Source organism: Boleophthalmus pectinirostris, unplaced genomic scaffold, assembly GCF_026225935.1.
Source record: "Boleophthalmus pectinirostris isolate CB_2022bp ecotype Guang Dong unplaced genomic scaffold, ASM2622593v1 HiC_scaffold_10, whole genome shotgun sequence".
Lineage (NCBI taxonomy): Eukaryota > Metazoa > Chordata > Actinopteri > Gobiiformes > Gobiidae > Boleophthalmus > Boleophthalmus pectinirostris.
Window position 1 is genome coordinate 10,114,012 of NW_026570971.1, and position 19,561 is coordinate 10,133,572.

At 38.1% G+C, this 19,561-nt stretch overlaps 1 protein-coding gene across 2 annotated transcripts; it reads left to right on the forward strand.

Moving 5' to 3' along the window:
- Positions 1-1,747: 1,747 nt before the first annotated feature.
- On the forward strand, positions 1,748-19,547 carry senp2 (SUMO specific peptidase 2). 2 transcript variants are annotated; one of them, XM_020917556.2, is made up of 17 exons: positions 1,748-2,037; positions 4,801-4,859; positions 4,950-5,059; positions 5,890-5,956; positions 6,038-6,101; positions 7,788-7,929; positions 9,065-9,171; positions 9,262-9,332; positions 9,433-9,478; positions 11,622-11,694; positions 11,915-12,076; positions 13,168-13,299; positions 13,556-13,762; positions 16,122-16,201; positions 16,291-16,375; positions 17,614-17,709; positions 18,887-19,547. In XM_020917556.2, exons 1-17 carry the CDS (start codon positions 1,886-1,888, stop codon positions 18,947-18,949), a joined length of 1,716 nt encoding a protein of 571 aa, XP_020773215.2. In that variant the 5' UTR covers positions 1,748-1,885; the 3' UTR covers positions 18,950-19,547. The 2 variants fall into 2 exon arrangements, with proteins under 2 accessions (XP_020773215.2, XP_020773216.2); XM_020917557.2 differs by having other exon boundaries at positions 11,918-12,076.
- Positions 19,548-19,561: the final 14 nt, after the last annotated feature.

A 19,561-nucleotide genomic window follows, 5' to 3' on the forward strand; every position in this document is an offset into this window, starting at 1 on the left:
TACTCTTGAGTAATTTCTTGGACCACTACTTTGTACTTATGTAATATTCTGAAGCAGCATTACTCTTGCTTAAGCAGTTTGTGGCTACTCTATCCATCTTTGCTGATCAAATGTCCCATTCGACTACTGTCTCAACTTAAAAGAGAGCTGAGGGCTTCTGGGGTGAAGGATGAAATGTGAACCTCCCATAACTGAAGGCACTCAAAAGAAAATATGTTGTGGCTTCCAAAATGTGGGTCACAGGCAGTTAAGTTATGTAGAGATTTAAATAACGGCTTTTAAAATGCAAAATATACTTACACTATTTGAGCAAACATGTACAGAACTGATACAACACCATGTGTAATAATTACTCTGGTGAATTAGATTAGGGTAATTCATTTTTGTGGATGAGTGGTTTGAGTGTTAGGATGGTAAAAAGTGGCCAGTTCAAACCTTAAAACACCTGTACACTCTGATGTTGTGTCCCTGGGCAAGACACTTCAGCTACTTGGTCAATATTTTAGCCACAATGTCAGTTTTCAGACTCTGATTGCTGTGATAATTACATGTAATACACATCTATTGATTTGGATCTATTTGGTATTGGAGGGGGGAAAAAATTAAGTTTCATGTTTGTATACCACACTACACACACGATTTAAAACCATAAATAAACAAATTAAATCACACATCACTTACTGTTTAACAACTTGATCTCAGGCAAACAAAACCAACCTAAAACTCACAGAATCACTATACAAACAGACAAGAAAGATATTAGACAAAAAACACTGCAATATTTTAAAAAAGCACAACTTGTTAAGCTGGAAAAACCTCATCTCGTTTACAAAATCATCCATGGCCAGTCATTTACAGAAATGTTAATTAATGTACACTGTCCCTGCTAAATAAACCAACTAAAATACATTTTAAAAAATTAAAAATAAATAAATAAATCCCTGCCAAGAGCAAAGAAAGGCATAAAATGTGATCTGTTCAGGTAAAATACAGAAAAGCTGCTTAAAAACGACCAAAACACAAAGAAAATGTGACTGTACTGGCTCACATATTTGTCAACAATTTATTTCTCATTTACAAAATCATCCATGGCCAGTTATTTACAGAAATGTTGATTCAGGTACACTGTCCCTGCTAAATAAACTAAATAAAACACATTAAATAAATAAATAAATCCCTGCCGAGAGCAAACAAAGGCATAAAATGTGATCTGTTTAGGTAAAATACAGAAAAGCTGCTTAAAAACGACCAAAACAATGTGAAAACAAATAAAAATTAAAATAAAATAAAATAAATGTGACTGTACTGGCTCACATGTTTCTCATGAATGGTCTCTGTATAACAATTTATTTCTCATTTACAAAATCATTCATGGCCAGTTATTTACAGAAATGTTGATTAATGTACACTGTCCCTGCTAAATAAAACAAAAAACAAAACAAAAAACACATTAAATAAATAAATAAATGGCAGAGATGCACACGAAATGTATTAAAATAACGCATCAATTGTATTTATAATATTTAATGTGCTTTGGTGAGCTTACGCTGCTTTATTTACACCTATATTTACTTTTCACGTTATATAACCGACGCTGCAAAATAACTGTCCCTGTGGCGCCCTTTAACCTGTCTGCTGTGCGTTTGTTTTCCTCACCTACACAACGCTTCTCTTTAACCCCAACGTATTTACCACGACGCCGCACAAGCCTAATACGCCAAAACAAGCGCTCCTCTACCCCATGACGCACAAGCACGTCAGTCCGGAGGCTAATGCTAAGCTAACGCGCCACTGACAGTACGTGTCGCAGCTCGCGTTTCTTCCCGAATTTGTCGTCCTGGCCCGCGTCCACCCGCTTGATCCCGTGTTCTGGTTCTTGTCTGGGATGTATGGATGGATAGTTGACGGCATCTCATCGCTGTTTGAGCCCCTCGCTGGGCAGAAGTTGACCGAGTGTCCGGCGGAGGAGAGCGGCCGGAGCGGGAGCAGCGTGCGCGGGGGGAGCAGCGGCAGAGCGGCTAAACGGAGCTACCACAGGTTTGAATCACGCTCCTGACAATAAACTCACATATTCTTAGATTTTTGGGGTTATGTGGGGTGACCACACGTCCCTATTTACCCGGGACGGTCCCAGTTTTGATCCATGTGATCCCTGTCCCATCAGATTGATCCAAAACTACAGATTTGTCCCAGTTTTATACAAAAAATCTCTCACGTGTCCCTATTTTAGACCAATTTTATACCTGTAAACAATAAAGAAAGGCATACATTGTCATCTGTTTGGGTAAAATACAGAAAATCAGCTTGAAAACGACCAAAACACAAAGAAAATGTGATTATACAGACTCACGTGTTCGTCATGAATGGTCTCTGCAGAACGATTTTACTACAATTTTATTATTATAAACCACCAAAAAACAGGGATATCTCAGTTTTTGTTTTTTTATTTTGAAATTCTGGTCACCCTATGCAAATATAATGTCAGATCGAGTAGTGAGAAAGCTGTGAATATTGATGTTTGTCTCGTATCGTCTTCCAGTCAATTCTCCACGTTGTTGTCATTACCACTATTGGGAAATACAATAGATCATGTGTATAGAATAGGGTAACCAGACGTCCCTATTTACCCTGGACAGTCTCAGTTTTGAGCCCTGTGTCCCCTGTCCCAGCAGATTTATCCAAAACTACGAATTTGTCCCAGTTTTATACAAGAAATCTCCAACGTGTCCCTATTTTTGACCAATCTGATCCCTGCCAACAGCAAAGAAAGGCATAAATTGTCATCTGTTTAAGTAAAATACAGAGAAACTGCTTAAAAACGACCAAAACACAAAGAAAATGTGACTATACAGACTCACGTGTTCGTCATGAATGGTCTCTGCATAACAATTTTACTTAAATACGCTCTCGTTTCACAATTTTATTATTACAAACCACCAAAAAGATCAATAGATCATGTGTATAGAATAGGGTGACTGGACGTCCCTATTTACCTGGGACAGTCCCAGTTTTGAGCCCTGTGTCCCCTGTCCCAGCAGATTTATCCAAAACCAGCCATTTTTCACAATTTGTATACAAGAAATGTCAAGAAATGCCTCAAGAAATGTCCCACGTGTCCCTATTTGACCTATTTAACCAATTTGATCTAAACCAGGACTAAACTAAGATTAAACCAAGACTACATCAAGTCTAAACCAGGACTAAAACAGGACAATCACCATTTTTGACTCATCTGATCCCTGCCAACTCCCTTGTTTAGCCAAAAAACAGAAATCCATTGTTTATGACAATAAAGCAAAAAATGCAACATTCAAAAAAATTCTAAACTGCGACACACCCGATGGTTGAGGTGGTTGGTATAAATAAATTGTAAATAAATTGTGAAAAGAGTGTGTAACATTGTGCATTCTTGTGTCGGTCATAATCTGGGGGAGTTGTTCTGTTGCTGCATTTTTTTGCTTCTTTGTCATAACAAACACGGTTTTCTGTATTTGGGTTAAACAAGTTACAATCTATGCTCCTGTTTACTGTTGGCAGGGATCAGATTAGTCAAAAAATGTGATTGTTCTTTTTTTTTTTTTTTTTTTTTTTTTTGTCCTTGAGTTGATTTAGTCCTGGTTTAGCCTTCGTTTAATTGTAGTTTAGACCTGGTTTAGATCAAATTGGTCAAAAATTGGGACACTTCTTGTATAAGACTGAGACAAATCACTGGTTCTGTGTAAATCTGCAGGGATGGGAGACACTGGGCTCAAAATCGGGACTGTCCTGGGTAAATAACAGGGTTCCCACGGTCATGGAAATCCTGGAAAAGTCATGGAATTTTAGTATCTCTTTTACACAACTACAGCGTTCTGTTAAGTTCTCATTAGACTGTTATGATTATTTCCAAACGTATGTGCCTTTTGTTTAAAAGAGATGACAATAAATGCACTGACAGTATTTTGAATGTTAAATAACTTTAAAACCAAACCATAGTGAATGGAAGAGGTTAACATTTCATATTTAACCCTAAAAGTATGATAAGTTATACACATGTAGTGCTGTAAAATCATGGAAAACTCACTTTAGGTCATGAAAAAGTCATGTAAATGTTTTGAAATTTTGTCAGTGAAAAAGAATGGGAACTGTGAATAGGGACGCCTGGTCACTCTAAACGAGCTTAAATGGACAATGACCATGACCTATTGACCATGAAAATCTTTGGGAAATGTAGCTCCTGATCTCTCCTATTTTGGAAGTTTATCCCTGAAATAGTCCTGATCTAGAATAGTTTTTAGTTTTGGTACCTGAGTTAGATTCTGGATTTTCCCCAGTTTAAACTTGGTTTAGTTTATAGAGATGATTCTTGTAAAGATAATTACGGGAATGTAACCTCTATCCAATTGCACAGCATTTCTCACCATTAATTAGGAGCACTCTGTAACTTTTCTGGTGAAGGGTCCATCACCTGCTTGTCTGAGATGTTACGGCCTCACCTGAAATGTTCCACACTATGGCATTACACTTTTTAAACTAGCACTGATTTAAATAAGTTGTTTTTTATTGTTAAAAAACTAAATTCTTGCTGTGAGTGGTGTCGCCTCCGCACAGATCTGCTTTGTAAAGACGCCTACTTGTATGCCACCTACTTGTCTCCATGGAGATTGATCAGTTTAATGCCATACTGTGGAACTTCTAGACAAAACTATGACATCTCACTAAAGACAATCAGGCGGCTCTTCCTTCACATGAAAAGTTTTGTAGACCAGTGTCACCATCTATAATAAATAATAACATGCACATCTGATTTTCTGTCTACAGCATCGACATAAATGAAAGCGTTTACAAAAGTGAGGTGGAGGTCAAGCGACGGAAGCGAGGTAACTTCTGGTTGTTTATGTCTAATAATTGTCTCTCTGGTTTCTGTAACTGTTCCATAAAACATTTTGCTCTATGCGTTTCTTTTCCAGATGTAGTCCTCAGCTTCGTCAAGAAGACCGTAGCTGGAGTAGCAGGTCTCCTTAGGTTACGGAGACCAGTAAAGAGTGACTACCAACACTCCCATTATGAAGACACTCAGGTAGGCTTCTCCAAAATGTACTTGTACTTGGTTTTGTGCTTTTATTTTTTTATAGTAAATGCCCATCTGCTGCCTCCATGGAGATTGTATTGCTTTGCTGGGAATGTAGATCCCTTGGCATTATCCACCTTGCATCTGATCAAGTAACAGTCTGTATGAACATGCCTCATGTGAAAGCTCAGAACCTCCAGAATTCCGTCCCTGAGCTACAGAGGCTGCACTAGCACTGATTCATGACCGGCTGCAGGTGCTGGGCTTTAGGTAGAGACTATTCAGCTCAGAGAATACAACTGTATTTCAGCTTTAAAACCATAGAAATATAATAAAATCTGCAGGTGAACCCAAGATGGCATCGTATTGTTGTCAGCGGCCTGTGCTCATTGGCGCATGGGCCCAAAAAGATTTTTCTTTTGCATTTACTTCCTGAGTACGGGCATTTTGACCATCCTGTCCCAATGTTTTTGTAATTAAATTGCCATTGGCAGGTTTGACTTTTAATTTGACTAAAACACACCTAAGATCATTATATTTAAGACTTTGCTGTTTTGCAAGCATAAAATGTGCTGAAGTTTTTGATAAAATTGTCCCAAGTGTGACGTCATCCATATAGAACTCTTTAAAATAGAAACAATTTAAAATCAAAGTATTACATAAACATAAATGAAAAGTTTATGTTATTTTTATTTTACATTCAAGTTGTGGCAAAAAGGTGAAATTTCAGTCCATTTCTTTGCAATACAATTAACTTTTGTACCACCATCTTGTTCTTGTACCTCCTTACCTGTTGTCACGTTGTCCTGTTGTTCTGACATGTTGCTGTGCTGTTGCAGCTTGTTACCCCGATGGGGATAGATGAGCTCCACACCTCCTGCATTACCAAGTCCGACTGGATAATGGGTAAGATGACTCCATTTAAGCCCCTGGGATTTTAGTTGTGATTTGTTTGTGTATTTATTCGTTGTGATTTTGTCATCACAGATAAACCAGGTGGAGCCAAGAATCCCTTCAAAACCTCCTCTCCTCCTTTGATGAGGAAGCATGGGTAAGTGGAAATTATACTTATTTTATATATATTTTTTGCGGTATTGTCAGAAAATTGTGGGCTTTTGACTCAAACTTTCACAAATAAGTAATTGTCTTTAGTTCAATTTAACATAGCATATTTTTATCAATTCACATCCACAATCTAAAGCTATTTGATTGTTACAAAAATGTGCAACAGCCAGTCAAGTACACCACCTGCTTTATGTAGTTATTAGAAAGAATTTAACAATTGTAAAGAATACTATTTAGACAAGAAAATATCCGTCACGGGTTCGTACAGAACAGCAAGCCAGTACCGGGGTTTAAAGGTTTAACATAGCCAAAAACAGTACTCATGAGTCATGAACATAAAGCAAATTATAAATCAACATAATAAAAATTACTTAAATAACCCCCATATGGCTTTACTTTATTAACTGATAAACAGAATAAATGCACAAATGATCAACAATGGTCGAGTCCATGGTCACGTGACTTCTTTTAGAGCCACGGACCCCAACATTTGTGCCACGGACTGGTTTTATGTCATGGTTAAATCCCGTTTTAGTCCTGGCTTAGTCATGGTTTAGACCTGGTTTAGTCCTGGTTTAGACCTGCTTTTGTCCTGGTTAAATCCTGGTTTAGTCCCGATTTTAGACCTGGTTTAAATCTGGTTTAGACCTGGTTCAGTCCTGGTTAAATCCTTTTTTAGTCCTGGCTTAGTCCTGGTTTTAGACCTGGTTTAGGCCTCGTTAAATCCTGTTTTAGTCCAGTTTTAGTCCGGTTTTAGACCTGGTTTTAGACCTGGTTTTAGACCTGGTTTTAGACTTGGTCTAGTCTCGGTTTAGTCCTGGTTTTAGACTTGGTTTAGTCCTGGTTTTGTCCTGGTTTAGTCCTGGTTTAGTCCTGGTTTTAGAGACATGGCCCGCGCAGGGGAAGGTACGGTCCACGCGGTGCAGGGGCATATGGAAGGGGGGGGGTTTGCACTTTTGTAGCCTGGTACCAACACTTGGCCCAGGGTTTGGGGGCCCTGCTTTAGAGCGCTATCGAGCGCTGTTTATGGCATGACCAGGAAGTGCTCCAGTTTTGCCCGTGAATCAGAGAGAGGCCTGGAAAACTGAGGGAGGTAATGAACGTGTGGGCGCGTAGGAGCCCAGTCTGTACCCTCGAACGCACTAGTGGGGAAAACAGAGTCCAGACAGAGGGAAACAGTTTGTGGGGGTACTGGACCGCAGGACACAAAAGGTTCTGCAGAGAAACAGTCTAAGGCTAAGGCTCACTCTCGAGTCAGAGAAAGATGCGCTGGTCGGGAGATGACAGGACAACTACTGGCACTCTGTCACAATATGATTCAAATTATCCTGTAAATATTTATACTTCTGGTTTTGTTGGAGTTGTGGTTGGAATTTGTATTTGAAACTGGAATTTGAATAGAATAACAAGTACTTCCTTTGTTTATGTGTGTTGGGAGGGGTATTAATCACATTGGTGGGAGGAAAATTTGTATACACGCTCACCTTATGAGAACAAAAAGCAGGTCCCCATAATGTTGATCCTTTATTATTAGATCAACAGCTTGATTTCAGTTCAGATACGAGTTAAAATGGGTAAAGATTAGACATGACTATGGTTCAGTCTCCAGGAAATGAATGGAAGTCAGTGTAATGTCTCCAAAGAACATAACCCAACATGTGTGCATGTTTAGTGGTGGTCTGCCGGAGAGAAGAGGCTCCCTCCAGCTGCTCTCGTCCAGACCCACTCTGAGGCTGGGGGCCAACCCTGTGGACCCCTTGAGCTCCAACCATGGACACAACCGCTGCTACAAGCCCAGTCTCACCGTGGAGGAGGTAAAAGCCCCGCCAGAGGAACGTTCACACAGCTCACATCAGCCAACACAAGTTTGTAGACAATCTGAAAACTCAAGGAAAAATTTATTTAAACAACACATTTTATGAGCCTGTGATCAATCTGAGTTTACTGTCCCATTTAGGTGTTAGATATTCAACAAGAAAGGAGCAATGAGCATGACTAACTAAAAAAAGTGTTTGCTAATGCGTTTGACTGTAATGTCATTTAAGTCAGTTCTTTATAGTCAGACTTGCCACGTTTACATAAGTACGGTGGATTTAATGCCAAATTTAAATATATATATATATATATATATATATATATATATAATATAATTCCGCTTTAAGAAGACCATGTAAACACTTAATTCTTAATGAAAATGATTATTCGGAATTAAAGTTAATTCCAAAGTAGGTGGGTGGTTTATTCTGATTTTAAAGCCGAATTAATTTATTCCACGATCATGTAAACGTTTATTCTTCTTAAAAATAATTCCAGTCGTTCATCGCATGCTCGTTGGGTCACCCTTCTGACGTGACCCGGATGATCCGACTTTCATCCACATCTCTTTGGATTTGCGAGCAGGATGTGGGAGTGGGCTGAGGTAGAGCAGCCGTTGACTCAGTTTGTCTTCTTCCTCCCTTCTCCTCCTCAGCTGACAGATGTAAAGTGTGATGAGAGAATTCTCCAGCTGTTGCTTAATTATCATCGGAACGATTGCGAAAAATGTTTGGATCATGTTTGTGTCCGTGGCGTAACAACAAACGGATCACAAAAAGCCGGTAGCAGCTGAAGTGTGTGTTTTCTTCCGGTCGACGTAAATATGTTCGTGTCCCTGTCCAATCAGAACCCTTCCCCACCCCCAGATGTTGAGCGGAATTAAATAAAGGCGATTTAATGTGTTTTCCATGTAAACCTCAATTCAGAATTATTATTTCCATGTAAACTTGAAGGAGAATATTTTAATTCAGAACAATTACTTCAGAATTGAAAAAACATAATGTAAATGGCCAGTGTGTTAAAACAAAGCTCAGATTAAAGTATAACTTGAGTAACAGCTTCAGACAGAGTAGTGCTTCTACTTATCTTTACATTTTTTACATTTTTTATTTTTTTTTATCTTTGTGTCTCTAGACTATTAGACAAAATAACAAAGAACACTACAGACGTTTGCTGGAGATGGTGTCAGAAAAGTACAGCAAGAATCAACCACTACCTTTTAACCAATCAAAGCCACAAGAGTAAGATTTTATTATATTTTTTCATTTTTTATTTCCATTTTAGCACAAACTTTAGAATGGAAGACTTATGATGTAAACTTTGTCTTCCAGTGAGTTATCATCCAAAACAGAACATGCAGCTGCCCACAAGCCCTTTGGCCCCAAGAAGACTGGACAAACTGGTGGGTCGCTCTACACTGATACAGTTGATATATCTATTTAAAATGCAAATGTACAAGACTATTTGCGTTCTCCGGTCTGATGGTAATCTCTCTCTTACAGTGGGCTCTGCTGTATTTACATGGAGGAACCAAACTCCGAGGGGCAGGTGAGTGCGTGTGAATGTGATGATCATAGTTTGAATTACACAAAACTCAATGTGTAAGTTTATTTGTAAAGCAGAGAGTAATTCAAAGTGCAAAAATGTATGAAAGCGTGTGTTCGACGGCTTAAAGGGCCCATGTTACAAAATTTCTGATCTAATAATGTTGTTTCCTCATCACAAACAGACCAGGAGTTGTGTTTTGTTTCATTCACACATGTAAAACACACAAATCCCACATATTAAGTTATTTTCTCTAACAGAAAACACTCTGATCCACCTTGTAATGTCATGTGGTAATACAGGAAGTGCATCACTAAACTCCTTACATCGTCACTAGAATCATTTGGAGGATTTCAGAGCTGGAATGGCTGAACGTAAAGGTAAAATGTGGCTGTTCACTTGAAAACTACCACAGCTACATGACATCACAAGGTGGAACAGAGAAGACAGACTAATAAAAAAGGATTACTCAGACGTGTGTGAATTAAACAAAACACAATTCCACCAACCAGGTATATGTTTGATGAGGTAACATTATGACGTGGCTTAAACTGCATAACGCTCCTTGGTATGTAGGGCTAGTATCATTAAGAAGTTGCAGATACGAGAAAACAATGTTTTTGTTTACATCTAGCTTTTCCACACGTGCACAGTGGCTGGTGTGCAAAATTCAGTGGGGACTCTCGTTTGTGTTGACAGTTGCGTATGTCTGTCAAGAGATAAGAGATAGTTCCTCTTATTTTGAAGTAGGTTTTGCATTTGATTGTTTTGACATGAATTCATCATTTTACTGTAAGACACTGAATGTTGAGGATCAAAAACGTTGCTTTGAAAAGTTAAAACTTGCCAATAGCTTGACGATGTTGATGTTGTACTGTTGTATGATGAGTGTTGTTGTTGTATGCTGATAACTGTTGACAACGTTGATGTTTACTTGTTGATACAAAATGTATGCCACCCCGGACGTGACGTCATTGTGTTTTCTCGATACATAGGCCACGATACATATCTCGATACAGTGCACTTTTAGTTCAATATGATATATTTCAAATCAGTTCAATATAGTTCAATAAAAATAATGGCTAACTCATGGCTGTGACACTAAAAGTCTGTGTTAAACCACGTCTTGTGCAAAGTTCATATGAAACCCAAACATTTTAATCGTCAAAACAGTGAAAATGTCAAATGTGTCGCATAAACGAGTTTCCTTCCTCTAAACAAGCAACAAAACTGTAGCACTGTAACAAAATAATTTATCGTATTTTACGGGCTATTAGGCACTCAGGATTATAAGGCGCACTGTTATTAAATGGTCTATCTACAAATTTTTTTCACAAATAAACCACCCCGGACTTTAAACGAAACACAACAGTTGGATGGGTCAGTCGGACTTTGTTTGGCGCGTTCACAGTGACTCTGGGCTTTGTTCAGTTGTGGCATGTAGGGAGGGTGCTGTCTGGGACCGCTGGATTTTCTGTTCGTTCCTCCGTTCCGTCCCTCGACGGTGTGGAGTGATGAGTGTGGCTGCGAGTGTTTGTCGCTGCGTGGTCGCTGTCTGCTCCGTGCGTGTTTGCGTGCGCTGCTGGTGGTGCTGCTTTGTAGTTTACCGAAGTCATGATGGGACACCTGAGTGGATTCGTGTATAGGACGCTGTGGATTGCGGGGCACACAGTCGTTTTTTGATGGGGTTGGAGGCTTAAGAGCGCGTCTAATAGCCCGAAAAATACGGTAGTAACAAATACCAAAAAAATACTCTTGGTGACATATTGATACAGAAGTCCACGATATCGATTCTGTATCATCACATCAAACGATACGATATATGGATATTTAAAACTTTTTGCACACATATATTGGTGAGAACTGCCGTGCTTTATTATTGTATTACCGGTGATTGCACAGGTTTGTCGAGTTAATCACTGTTTAAATCACTACGCTGTGGGCATCACCATAGCAAAATAAAGGTAAAAGACCTACTGTTAGGAGGGACGAGCTTCAACTAAAACACAAATGACTAATGCCTTAAACATCCATGAACAGTCAAAGGGTTGTCGGATTTAAACGTTAACTATTTTCATGGTATGAGAGCGTTAAAACTGTGTAATGTTCTACTTCTCGTTGAATTTTTACTTGTATTGTTTTACAGATGGTGCGCTGCCACTTTTAGTAACTCATTCATTGGGCCTGTTGAAGACGCACAACATGCAAGGATCACCAAGGTAACCAACCACGCTTTTTTAGTCATTTTTTATTTTTCCGCTTTACCCTCTTTAGCCATAAACTCTACTGAACGGCACTTTCTCTGTGGTGGCACATCCAGTTAATTAATTTTTATTATTTTTGAAAATGTAAGGTAGTGGTAGTAGTCCGTATAGAACTTATTTACTGTGAGATCTGCAGCCACATTTTGCTGTAATTTCCCCCAACATGATGTTCCAGCAGAAGCAGAGCGCAGAGGTGGACCTGTCTACTGAAGTGGCCACTCGGCTAAACCTGGTGGACAAAGCACCTCCTGCTGCCGTGTGCCTCCCGGAGCCCTTCTCTGCTCACAGCACAGTACACGGCCGATACACTGAGGAAGACGTGCCCAGACTCAGCAAGGTGGGATACTGTCTATAACATGGTACATAACACTCAAATGCAAGACTGAAATAGGGTTGAAGGAAGGGACTTGTAAAAGGCGCAGTACCTGATGTTTTTAACTGGTCCAAAGTTAGTCCTCACTTACCTAATGCATTCTTAGCATCATTTCCGGACCTGAATATAAGTCACACCAACTAATTTTTAAAAGAAATAAAAAAAATTGTACATATATATATATACTGCATTTGTCTATACGTCGCAGGTTTCCACATCTTCAAGAATGTTTTCAAGTTGGCGCCGTCTGCTTTTATAGCCTCTGAAAGCTTTTGTCGTCTTTTTGCATTGAGTCAGTTCATCACGCTGCCGTCGCCAACGTCTCACTATCGACTCATTGATTTATTTTTATTTATTTATTTATTTGAGACAGGGACAGCGCACAATTTTTGCATTTTACCGATGCCAAGCAGCTCTGTTTCCTTCTTCCACAGCCACATCAGTCGCCGTTAACTTAAAAGCTGCATCATCTGCATTTCTTCATATGTTTTCCATGAGGAGGGTGTGTGTATGAAGCGCAAAATAACACAACTAGAATCTTCCTCGGCGCATCATCCCTAGTTTCTCGCGCATGTCTCCTGCAGAAAGAGCCTCTGTCCTATCTGGAATCATGTCAGTGTTTCGTAGGGTCTCAGCAGATTTCAGACTCTTACAGGGGCAAGGCTAGTTGTATCGATCAGGTATGAGTGGATGTGCGGCTACTGAAGTTTGAGACATTTATTCTTGTCATTTACACACTCACCTGCATTTACACGTACAAGTAAGACGTATCCCACTCACTAATGTTCATTTAGCATCATAACTTAATTTATGTTTTATTTTGCACGGTGATAAACCGTTTTAGTGCGCTGACAACAGTTCTAGTTAGTGTTACAACCTCATGTAAACTGCACAGACAGCGGCACTTTCTACACTCACGCTGCACGCACATCCGCTTTGTTAATAAACAAATAATTCGTCCATATATTCTCTGCATCGTTGTATAAACCGCAGGGTTCAAACCCACATGTTTATTTTCACACTGTTGTTACATACTGTGTGTGCGTGTTTTTCAGGAAATGGCCGCTGAAGTGAGCTCTGCTTTGTCTCAGAGGGATCCCAATCTGGTGTTAAGTGCTGCTTTTAAACTGCGCATCACTCAAAGGGACTTGGCCACGCTGCAGGAAGGAGGCTGGCTCAATGATGAAGTGAGTCTCTACCCATTTATATAACTGTGTAATTTAACAGGTTCTATGTGTTTCTAATGATCAGTTTATTAGGTGGGATGGTATATATGTTTAAAGGTCTTTTGTGTGTTTTTAGAGTTCATAGTTTACATAACAATTACATTTATCAAAATATGATGATTTTTTTATAGTAGACTGGTCATAATCAGTTGATAAATCGCTGTTGAATTAAAGAGGTCGGTCTAATCCTAACATTCACCCTTAAATGTGTTTGCAGGTGATAAACTTCTACCTGTCCCTGGTGATGGACAGGAGCGCTGGAGGAGGGCTCAGGGTGTACTCCTTCAGCACGTTCTTCTTCCCTAAACTGCAGGGGCAGAGCGGGGGGCACGCCGCAGTCAAGCGCTGGACCAAAGCCGTGGACCTGTTCCTCTGTGACCTCATCCTGGTTCCTCTGCACCTGGGCGTCCACTGGGCACTGGCAGTAAGTCCTGAAGTTCTGCTGTTGATACTTTGCAGCTGAGAGCATCACACCCCGAGGGAATGTGGCTGTAGGCTCTACAGTCTGAAACTCTGTTAGTCAAGTTAGACTTTAATCTGTGCTTTATTTTAACACAATTTGACCATAAAGAACTGACTTATCTGAAACTGGTGAGCTGGTTTGTGCTGTTAAACAAGTCCTTCTCAAATATCATTAGTCACAAGGCACAGTAGCTATCATTAGCAAACCATTTTTTTCCCCACACACACCATTTTTGTTGAAAATCAAACACCTACAAGTGTGCACTGTGTCTCTATGGCAGGGGTCTCCTACCTTTTTCTTCTGGCGAGCTACTGTCAGAAAATAACAGATATTAACACAAAGAAACTCAGAAGGCAGAATTCAGGGTTTTTACTCGCGGCAAGGGACGGAGGCGCTGCTACAGCTCCTAACTGCCGAAGAGCCACCGTCCAACGTCACGTATTTATCGAATCAGACAGGTTACAAGAATAAATGGGCGGTTGCATTTTTCTATCACAGTAAAAAAAACACAGAGAATAAAAATGTGTATTGTGTGTGTGCCAGCTGCTGAGGTGTAGGAAGGGATGTGCGTAAGGAGGACTGTCCTTGCGGAAGATAACAGATAATGAGAAGTTGGTTTTCCCGTGAGAAATACACTTTGAGAAATACCCTTTGATAAAATAAGACGAAGAATCATCTATACAGCATTTGAAAAACTCTTTAACAGCTACCTTTTCAGAAAGAAAATGTCAAAAGCTACTAATTTTAGCGGTCACAAGAAATTAAGTGTAATAAAGTCTTAGATGGGGAACAGTTAGTTGCCTCTAAAACACAAACCTTTATCTGTTTATTACTAGGGATGTAACAATAACTGAAATATTGTGATATCGTACTGTCAAAAGTCTCACAATAATTTCGTGGGCTGTCACAATAAATTTAATTACAAGTTCCTTTGCTTAAATGCACTTTTTATAGTCGCAACAGTTTATAAACATCAGGAACTACATATCCCATGATTCATTTCAGTGCAGACAACATGAAGAAATATGTTTTTTTACTTGAATTCTTGGGATTATGATGGAAATAATACACACCAAAATCTTTTCAAGGTATTTTAAAAGCAAAAAAGTGTCCAATCTACAATTATATTAACCTCAAATCAATATCACAATAAATATTGTACCTTGAGATTTGGATATTGTTACATCCCTTTTTATTAGTGCACAAAGTTTGGTAGTGTTCTTTCGATTCGATACAATATATTTCAAATTGATTCAATACAGTTCAATAAAAAAGGCTAAATCATGGCTGTGATAGTAAAAGTCTTCCACTTCTTGTGCGAAGTTAATATAAAAAATGCCCATTTTAATCATCAAAATAGTGAAAATGTGAAATGTGTCACATAAACGAGTTTCCTTCGTCTGAGCAAGCAACGAAACTGTAGCTCCATAACAAAATAATTTAGTAAAATATACCAAAAATACTCTTGGCGATATATCGATACAGCAGGCCACAATTTCGATATTGTATCGTTACATTAAACGATACAATATATCGATATTTCAATATTTTTGCACCACCCCTAATCAGCACAACATGTATAATTCAGAAATCCCTTGGTGAGCTTCTTTGAGGGGGGTGGAGAGTTACACTTAATGTCCCGAGGTACAGGTTAGAGACCCCTGCTCTTTGGTAACTGTTGGACATTCCACCATAGAGATATGTGTAGAACACCCCCAGCGTGATGTTACTGCAAAGCATCAATTGAGGACATTGTACTTAACCATGAAATATCCAAACGGTAAATTCACAAATGTTGAACTTGATCATTTATGACTAGACCTTCTTCTGTTACAACACAAATCTGATTTTAACAGTATGAATTTTACTTCCCCCTCATCTATGTTATAGCAAGAAATTATTAGAGAAATTAGATTGCAAAGTCATTATTGTTGTGTGGTCTTTGGGCGTGCCAAAATATATTTTTATTTTGAGATAAAGTGTTTTGATTTGTGAGGAAACTACAACATTTTTATTTTAAGTACTGATATGAAAAATAATCACGTTAAGAAAATTTTACCTTGCTTTCTGAAATTTTAGTTTAATAATGGTCTGTAATACACTATAAAACCACATGGGAATATTATTATTTTATGATATTGGAATAAAATTGTGTTATTTGAGTTTCCATATTGAAATTGGTTTGGAATTTTAGTATTTTGACAACACAGCTGTAGTTTTCAGATGATTTCTTACACATTTAGCCGTTAGTCACCCTTTTTTCTAATATTTATTTAATATATAACTAGTTTTTTTATTTTGCTAATTTTCTCTTCTGTAGGTGATCGACCTCAAATCCAGGACTGTGAAGACCTACGACTCGATGGGGCAGAGGCATGACGACATCTGCAAACTGTTACTGTGGGTATATTTATTTATTTATTTTTATATCAGGAGTTTTACAAATCAGTTACTAATCTCAGTACAATCGTTTATCTTGGATTTTTCAGATTCTACATTCAAGAGGAGCACAAAGTGAAGAAAGGCCGAGACCTGGATGTCAGTAAATGGACCGTCTGTAGCATGAGGCCCAGTGTATGTATGACTTAAAGTTCCACTACGTAACTTTTCTGGTTCAGACTCCCTCACCCATTTGACGCTATGGAGAGGTTATGGCATTGGCAGGAATGTTACAAAGTATGGCATTAAATGAAACAGAAAATGCACACCAAAGTTTTTTCTAGAGGTGCAAATGCATGGAACAGCCAAATAAAAGTGAAAACAATGCATAGCATACTCGGATGACCGATGTCCAAAAGCTTATGTTTTACTTTTTTTATTTTCTTTTGGCAAAAAAGCCTTCGTCAGATAATTTTTCTTGCTTTGGACCACAGTATATAAAGGACTTTTGGACATCAGCCATCTGAGGGTGCTATGCAGTTTTTCACTTTTACAAAGTATGGTGTTACATTAATTTTTTATTTATTTTTTCTTACTTTCTGACATCAAAATAAAACCATGGTCATGAGCTCTGGGCAATGACCAAAAGGACAAGATCGCGGATACAAACGGTCAAAATGAGTTTCCTCCGCAGGATGGCTGGGCGCTCCCTTAGTGATAGGGTGAGGAGCTCGGCCACTTGGAAGAAGCTTGGAGTAGAGCCGCTGCTCCTCCTGTACATCTATGGGTCAGTGACGTTTTGCAGTTTTCAAATGCACAGAAAGTGAAAATATAATTGCATAAAAAATTTGTAGATTTTCTGGTATATTTAAGTATATATTTTATTATTTTGTTTATGCCTCTAGAAAGAAAATTTTGATTAAAAACATTTTTCTGCTACCAAAGACATCTTAAAAATGTCAGTCAGTGATATACTACTATTGTATAAGCAGCTCTTCAGGTCAGTACAAGTCCACTGTGCACAGTCTGCATCTAGTTATAAAGCGTTTTGTTGTCCAAAAACCAGAAAGTGCACTGTTAGCTTGCTATTTGTTATTAGCATTACAGTTCCTGTAAAACCTGGTTCTGGCCTCTGAAAGCTTTTAATATAAACTCACTGCGGTGAATAGTTGCGATGTTCTGAGTTCAGTATATAGATAAGTGAGGAATAACTTTGGATTTTTTAAATTGTACTAGTTCCTTTTCCCATTTTTAAGGATGTAAAATTCAGGTACAGCGCCTTTAAGTTTAATGTCATACTGTGTAACATTCCAGACAAAGCAATAACATCTCCATACAAGCAAGGGGCCAGCCCTCCACCAGAAAAGCTACATGGCTACACTTCATCATTTTTTGTGTAATTGTTTTTGCTCACTTTTGATGTTTTTATACAGGAGATTCCCCAGCAGAAGAATGGTAGCGACTGTGGTGTCTTCGCTTGTAAATACGCAGACTATATAGCAAGGGAGCGACCTCTTACCTTTAAACAGGTATAACACGAAAATACATTAAATTACCTGTTTTAATTAAAAGTCCTGTATTATGCAAAATTGACTCCTTTGAGCTTTTAGTCATGTTAGAATGTTGTTCCCTCAACAAAAACAAACCCAGAGTTGTGTTTTATTCACACGTTTGCATTATTGGTCTGTTTACATCTCCAAAACTCAAAATGCTCTGTTCCACCTCGTACTTTTCAAGTTAACAGGTACTTTTTGCCTTAATTTCAGTAGAGATTGGCAACTCCAAGACTGAAATCATCAAAAATGATTCTAGTGAAGGTGTATGGAGTTTAAAAACCACATGATATTTAGAAAATCCGTGTATCATTCGTTCATTCATTTTTTTATATAAAACCAAAAAGTTTTGTGTATCGCATTTTTACATACACAAATTATTAGTATTGTAGTACAGAATAAATTGTCAGACCAACCAAAAGAAAAGGAAAAAATAATTAAAAATTAAATTAAAATAAATTATAAAATAGGAGACCATCAAGCAAGTGACATCTGCAAAAATGTATAAAAAAAATTTACATTAGGCTTGTTTCGATTGTAAGATTTCCACATTTTCCAATACAGTTCTCCTTTATCTGAGGAGTGTCACAAGGAAAATGTTATTCGTTCCATAACCTGAATTTCGTTGATTATTTCAACTGATTCTGAAATAGTACGAGGTTTTTCCTGTAGCCATTTTTGTGTGATCACCTTCTTGCTGGCTGCTTGTAGTATCTGAAGAAAGTATCTGTCCTTTTTTTTTTTTTTTTTTCAGCCCAATTGGTATGTTTCCCAAATAAAATACTCTTAAAATTTTCCTCCAGTTGCAGTCCAGCTTAATGTTTTTAATGATCTCTGTCCAGTAGGGGGCAATCTTGGAACATTGCCAGAATATGTGAAAATGTCTACAGTTTCTCCAATAATTGCCTTGGTCTGATGTTCTTTAATTCTAGGGTTGATGAAATATCTCACTGTGTTCTTCCACATAATCTCTCTCCATAAGTCACAGCTTGAGGTTGTTACAATGGTTTTACTTAACTTTAACCAATCACCATCAGTTAAAGTACACGTATTTATGTTTTTGATGAGGAAACGGCATTATAAGATAGATCGGAATAGAGCGTAATATTTAAAAAGGATAAATACTAAACTTCTTTTTGTTGTTTGTTTGCAGTGCCACATGCCGCTCTTTCGAAAGTTGATGATTTGGGAGATTCTCCATCAGAAGCTGCTCTAAAAATTGACAACCGCTTTTGAAAACCACACAGGAATTGAATGAATTAATGAATGAATGTATGTTTAAAAAGAATACACTTATGGGCCAAAGATGTGGACATTTTTCTTTATAAGTCTTAACAATTTTGTAAGTCTGTTTCAGTGTATGAGATGATTCCATAATTGTTTCTCTAAGTTTTAATTGGAGAATAATTTGATGGGATTGATGGGGTGTTACACGCTGGGGTGCTACTACTGACGTTTGCAGTCTCAAGTGCCTTCCGTCCTAAGCAAATTTGTTTTTAAATTTTAAATTAAGAACAACTAATTGCGGTATCATCCTATTAAAACGTGTTGTGAGATTATTTAGTATTTTATTTATAGAATGACTGAATCGTTGGGAGTGTAAATAGCTGCTGTTAGGGGCTAAAATGTGAAGCTTTACATTTTATTTTGGAAGAGAGAGGCTGTTCTTGGTTTTACATTTATTACTGTAATTAATTAGCATTCTACTGTAAAAAAGCTGCTTTTTTTTTTGGTTTTGTTTTAATTAATATTTTCAAATGTGACATGCTCTATGGCTCTACTGCCTATGACTGTAATAAAGAACTTCTCTGTAATTTTTGACTTTTAT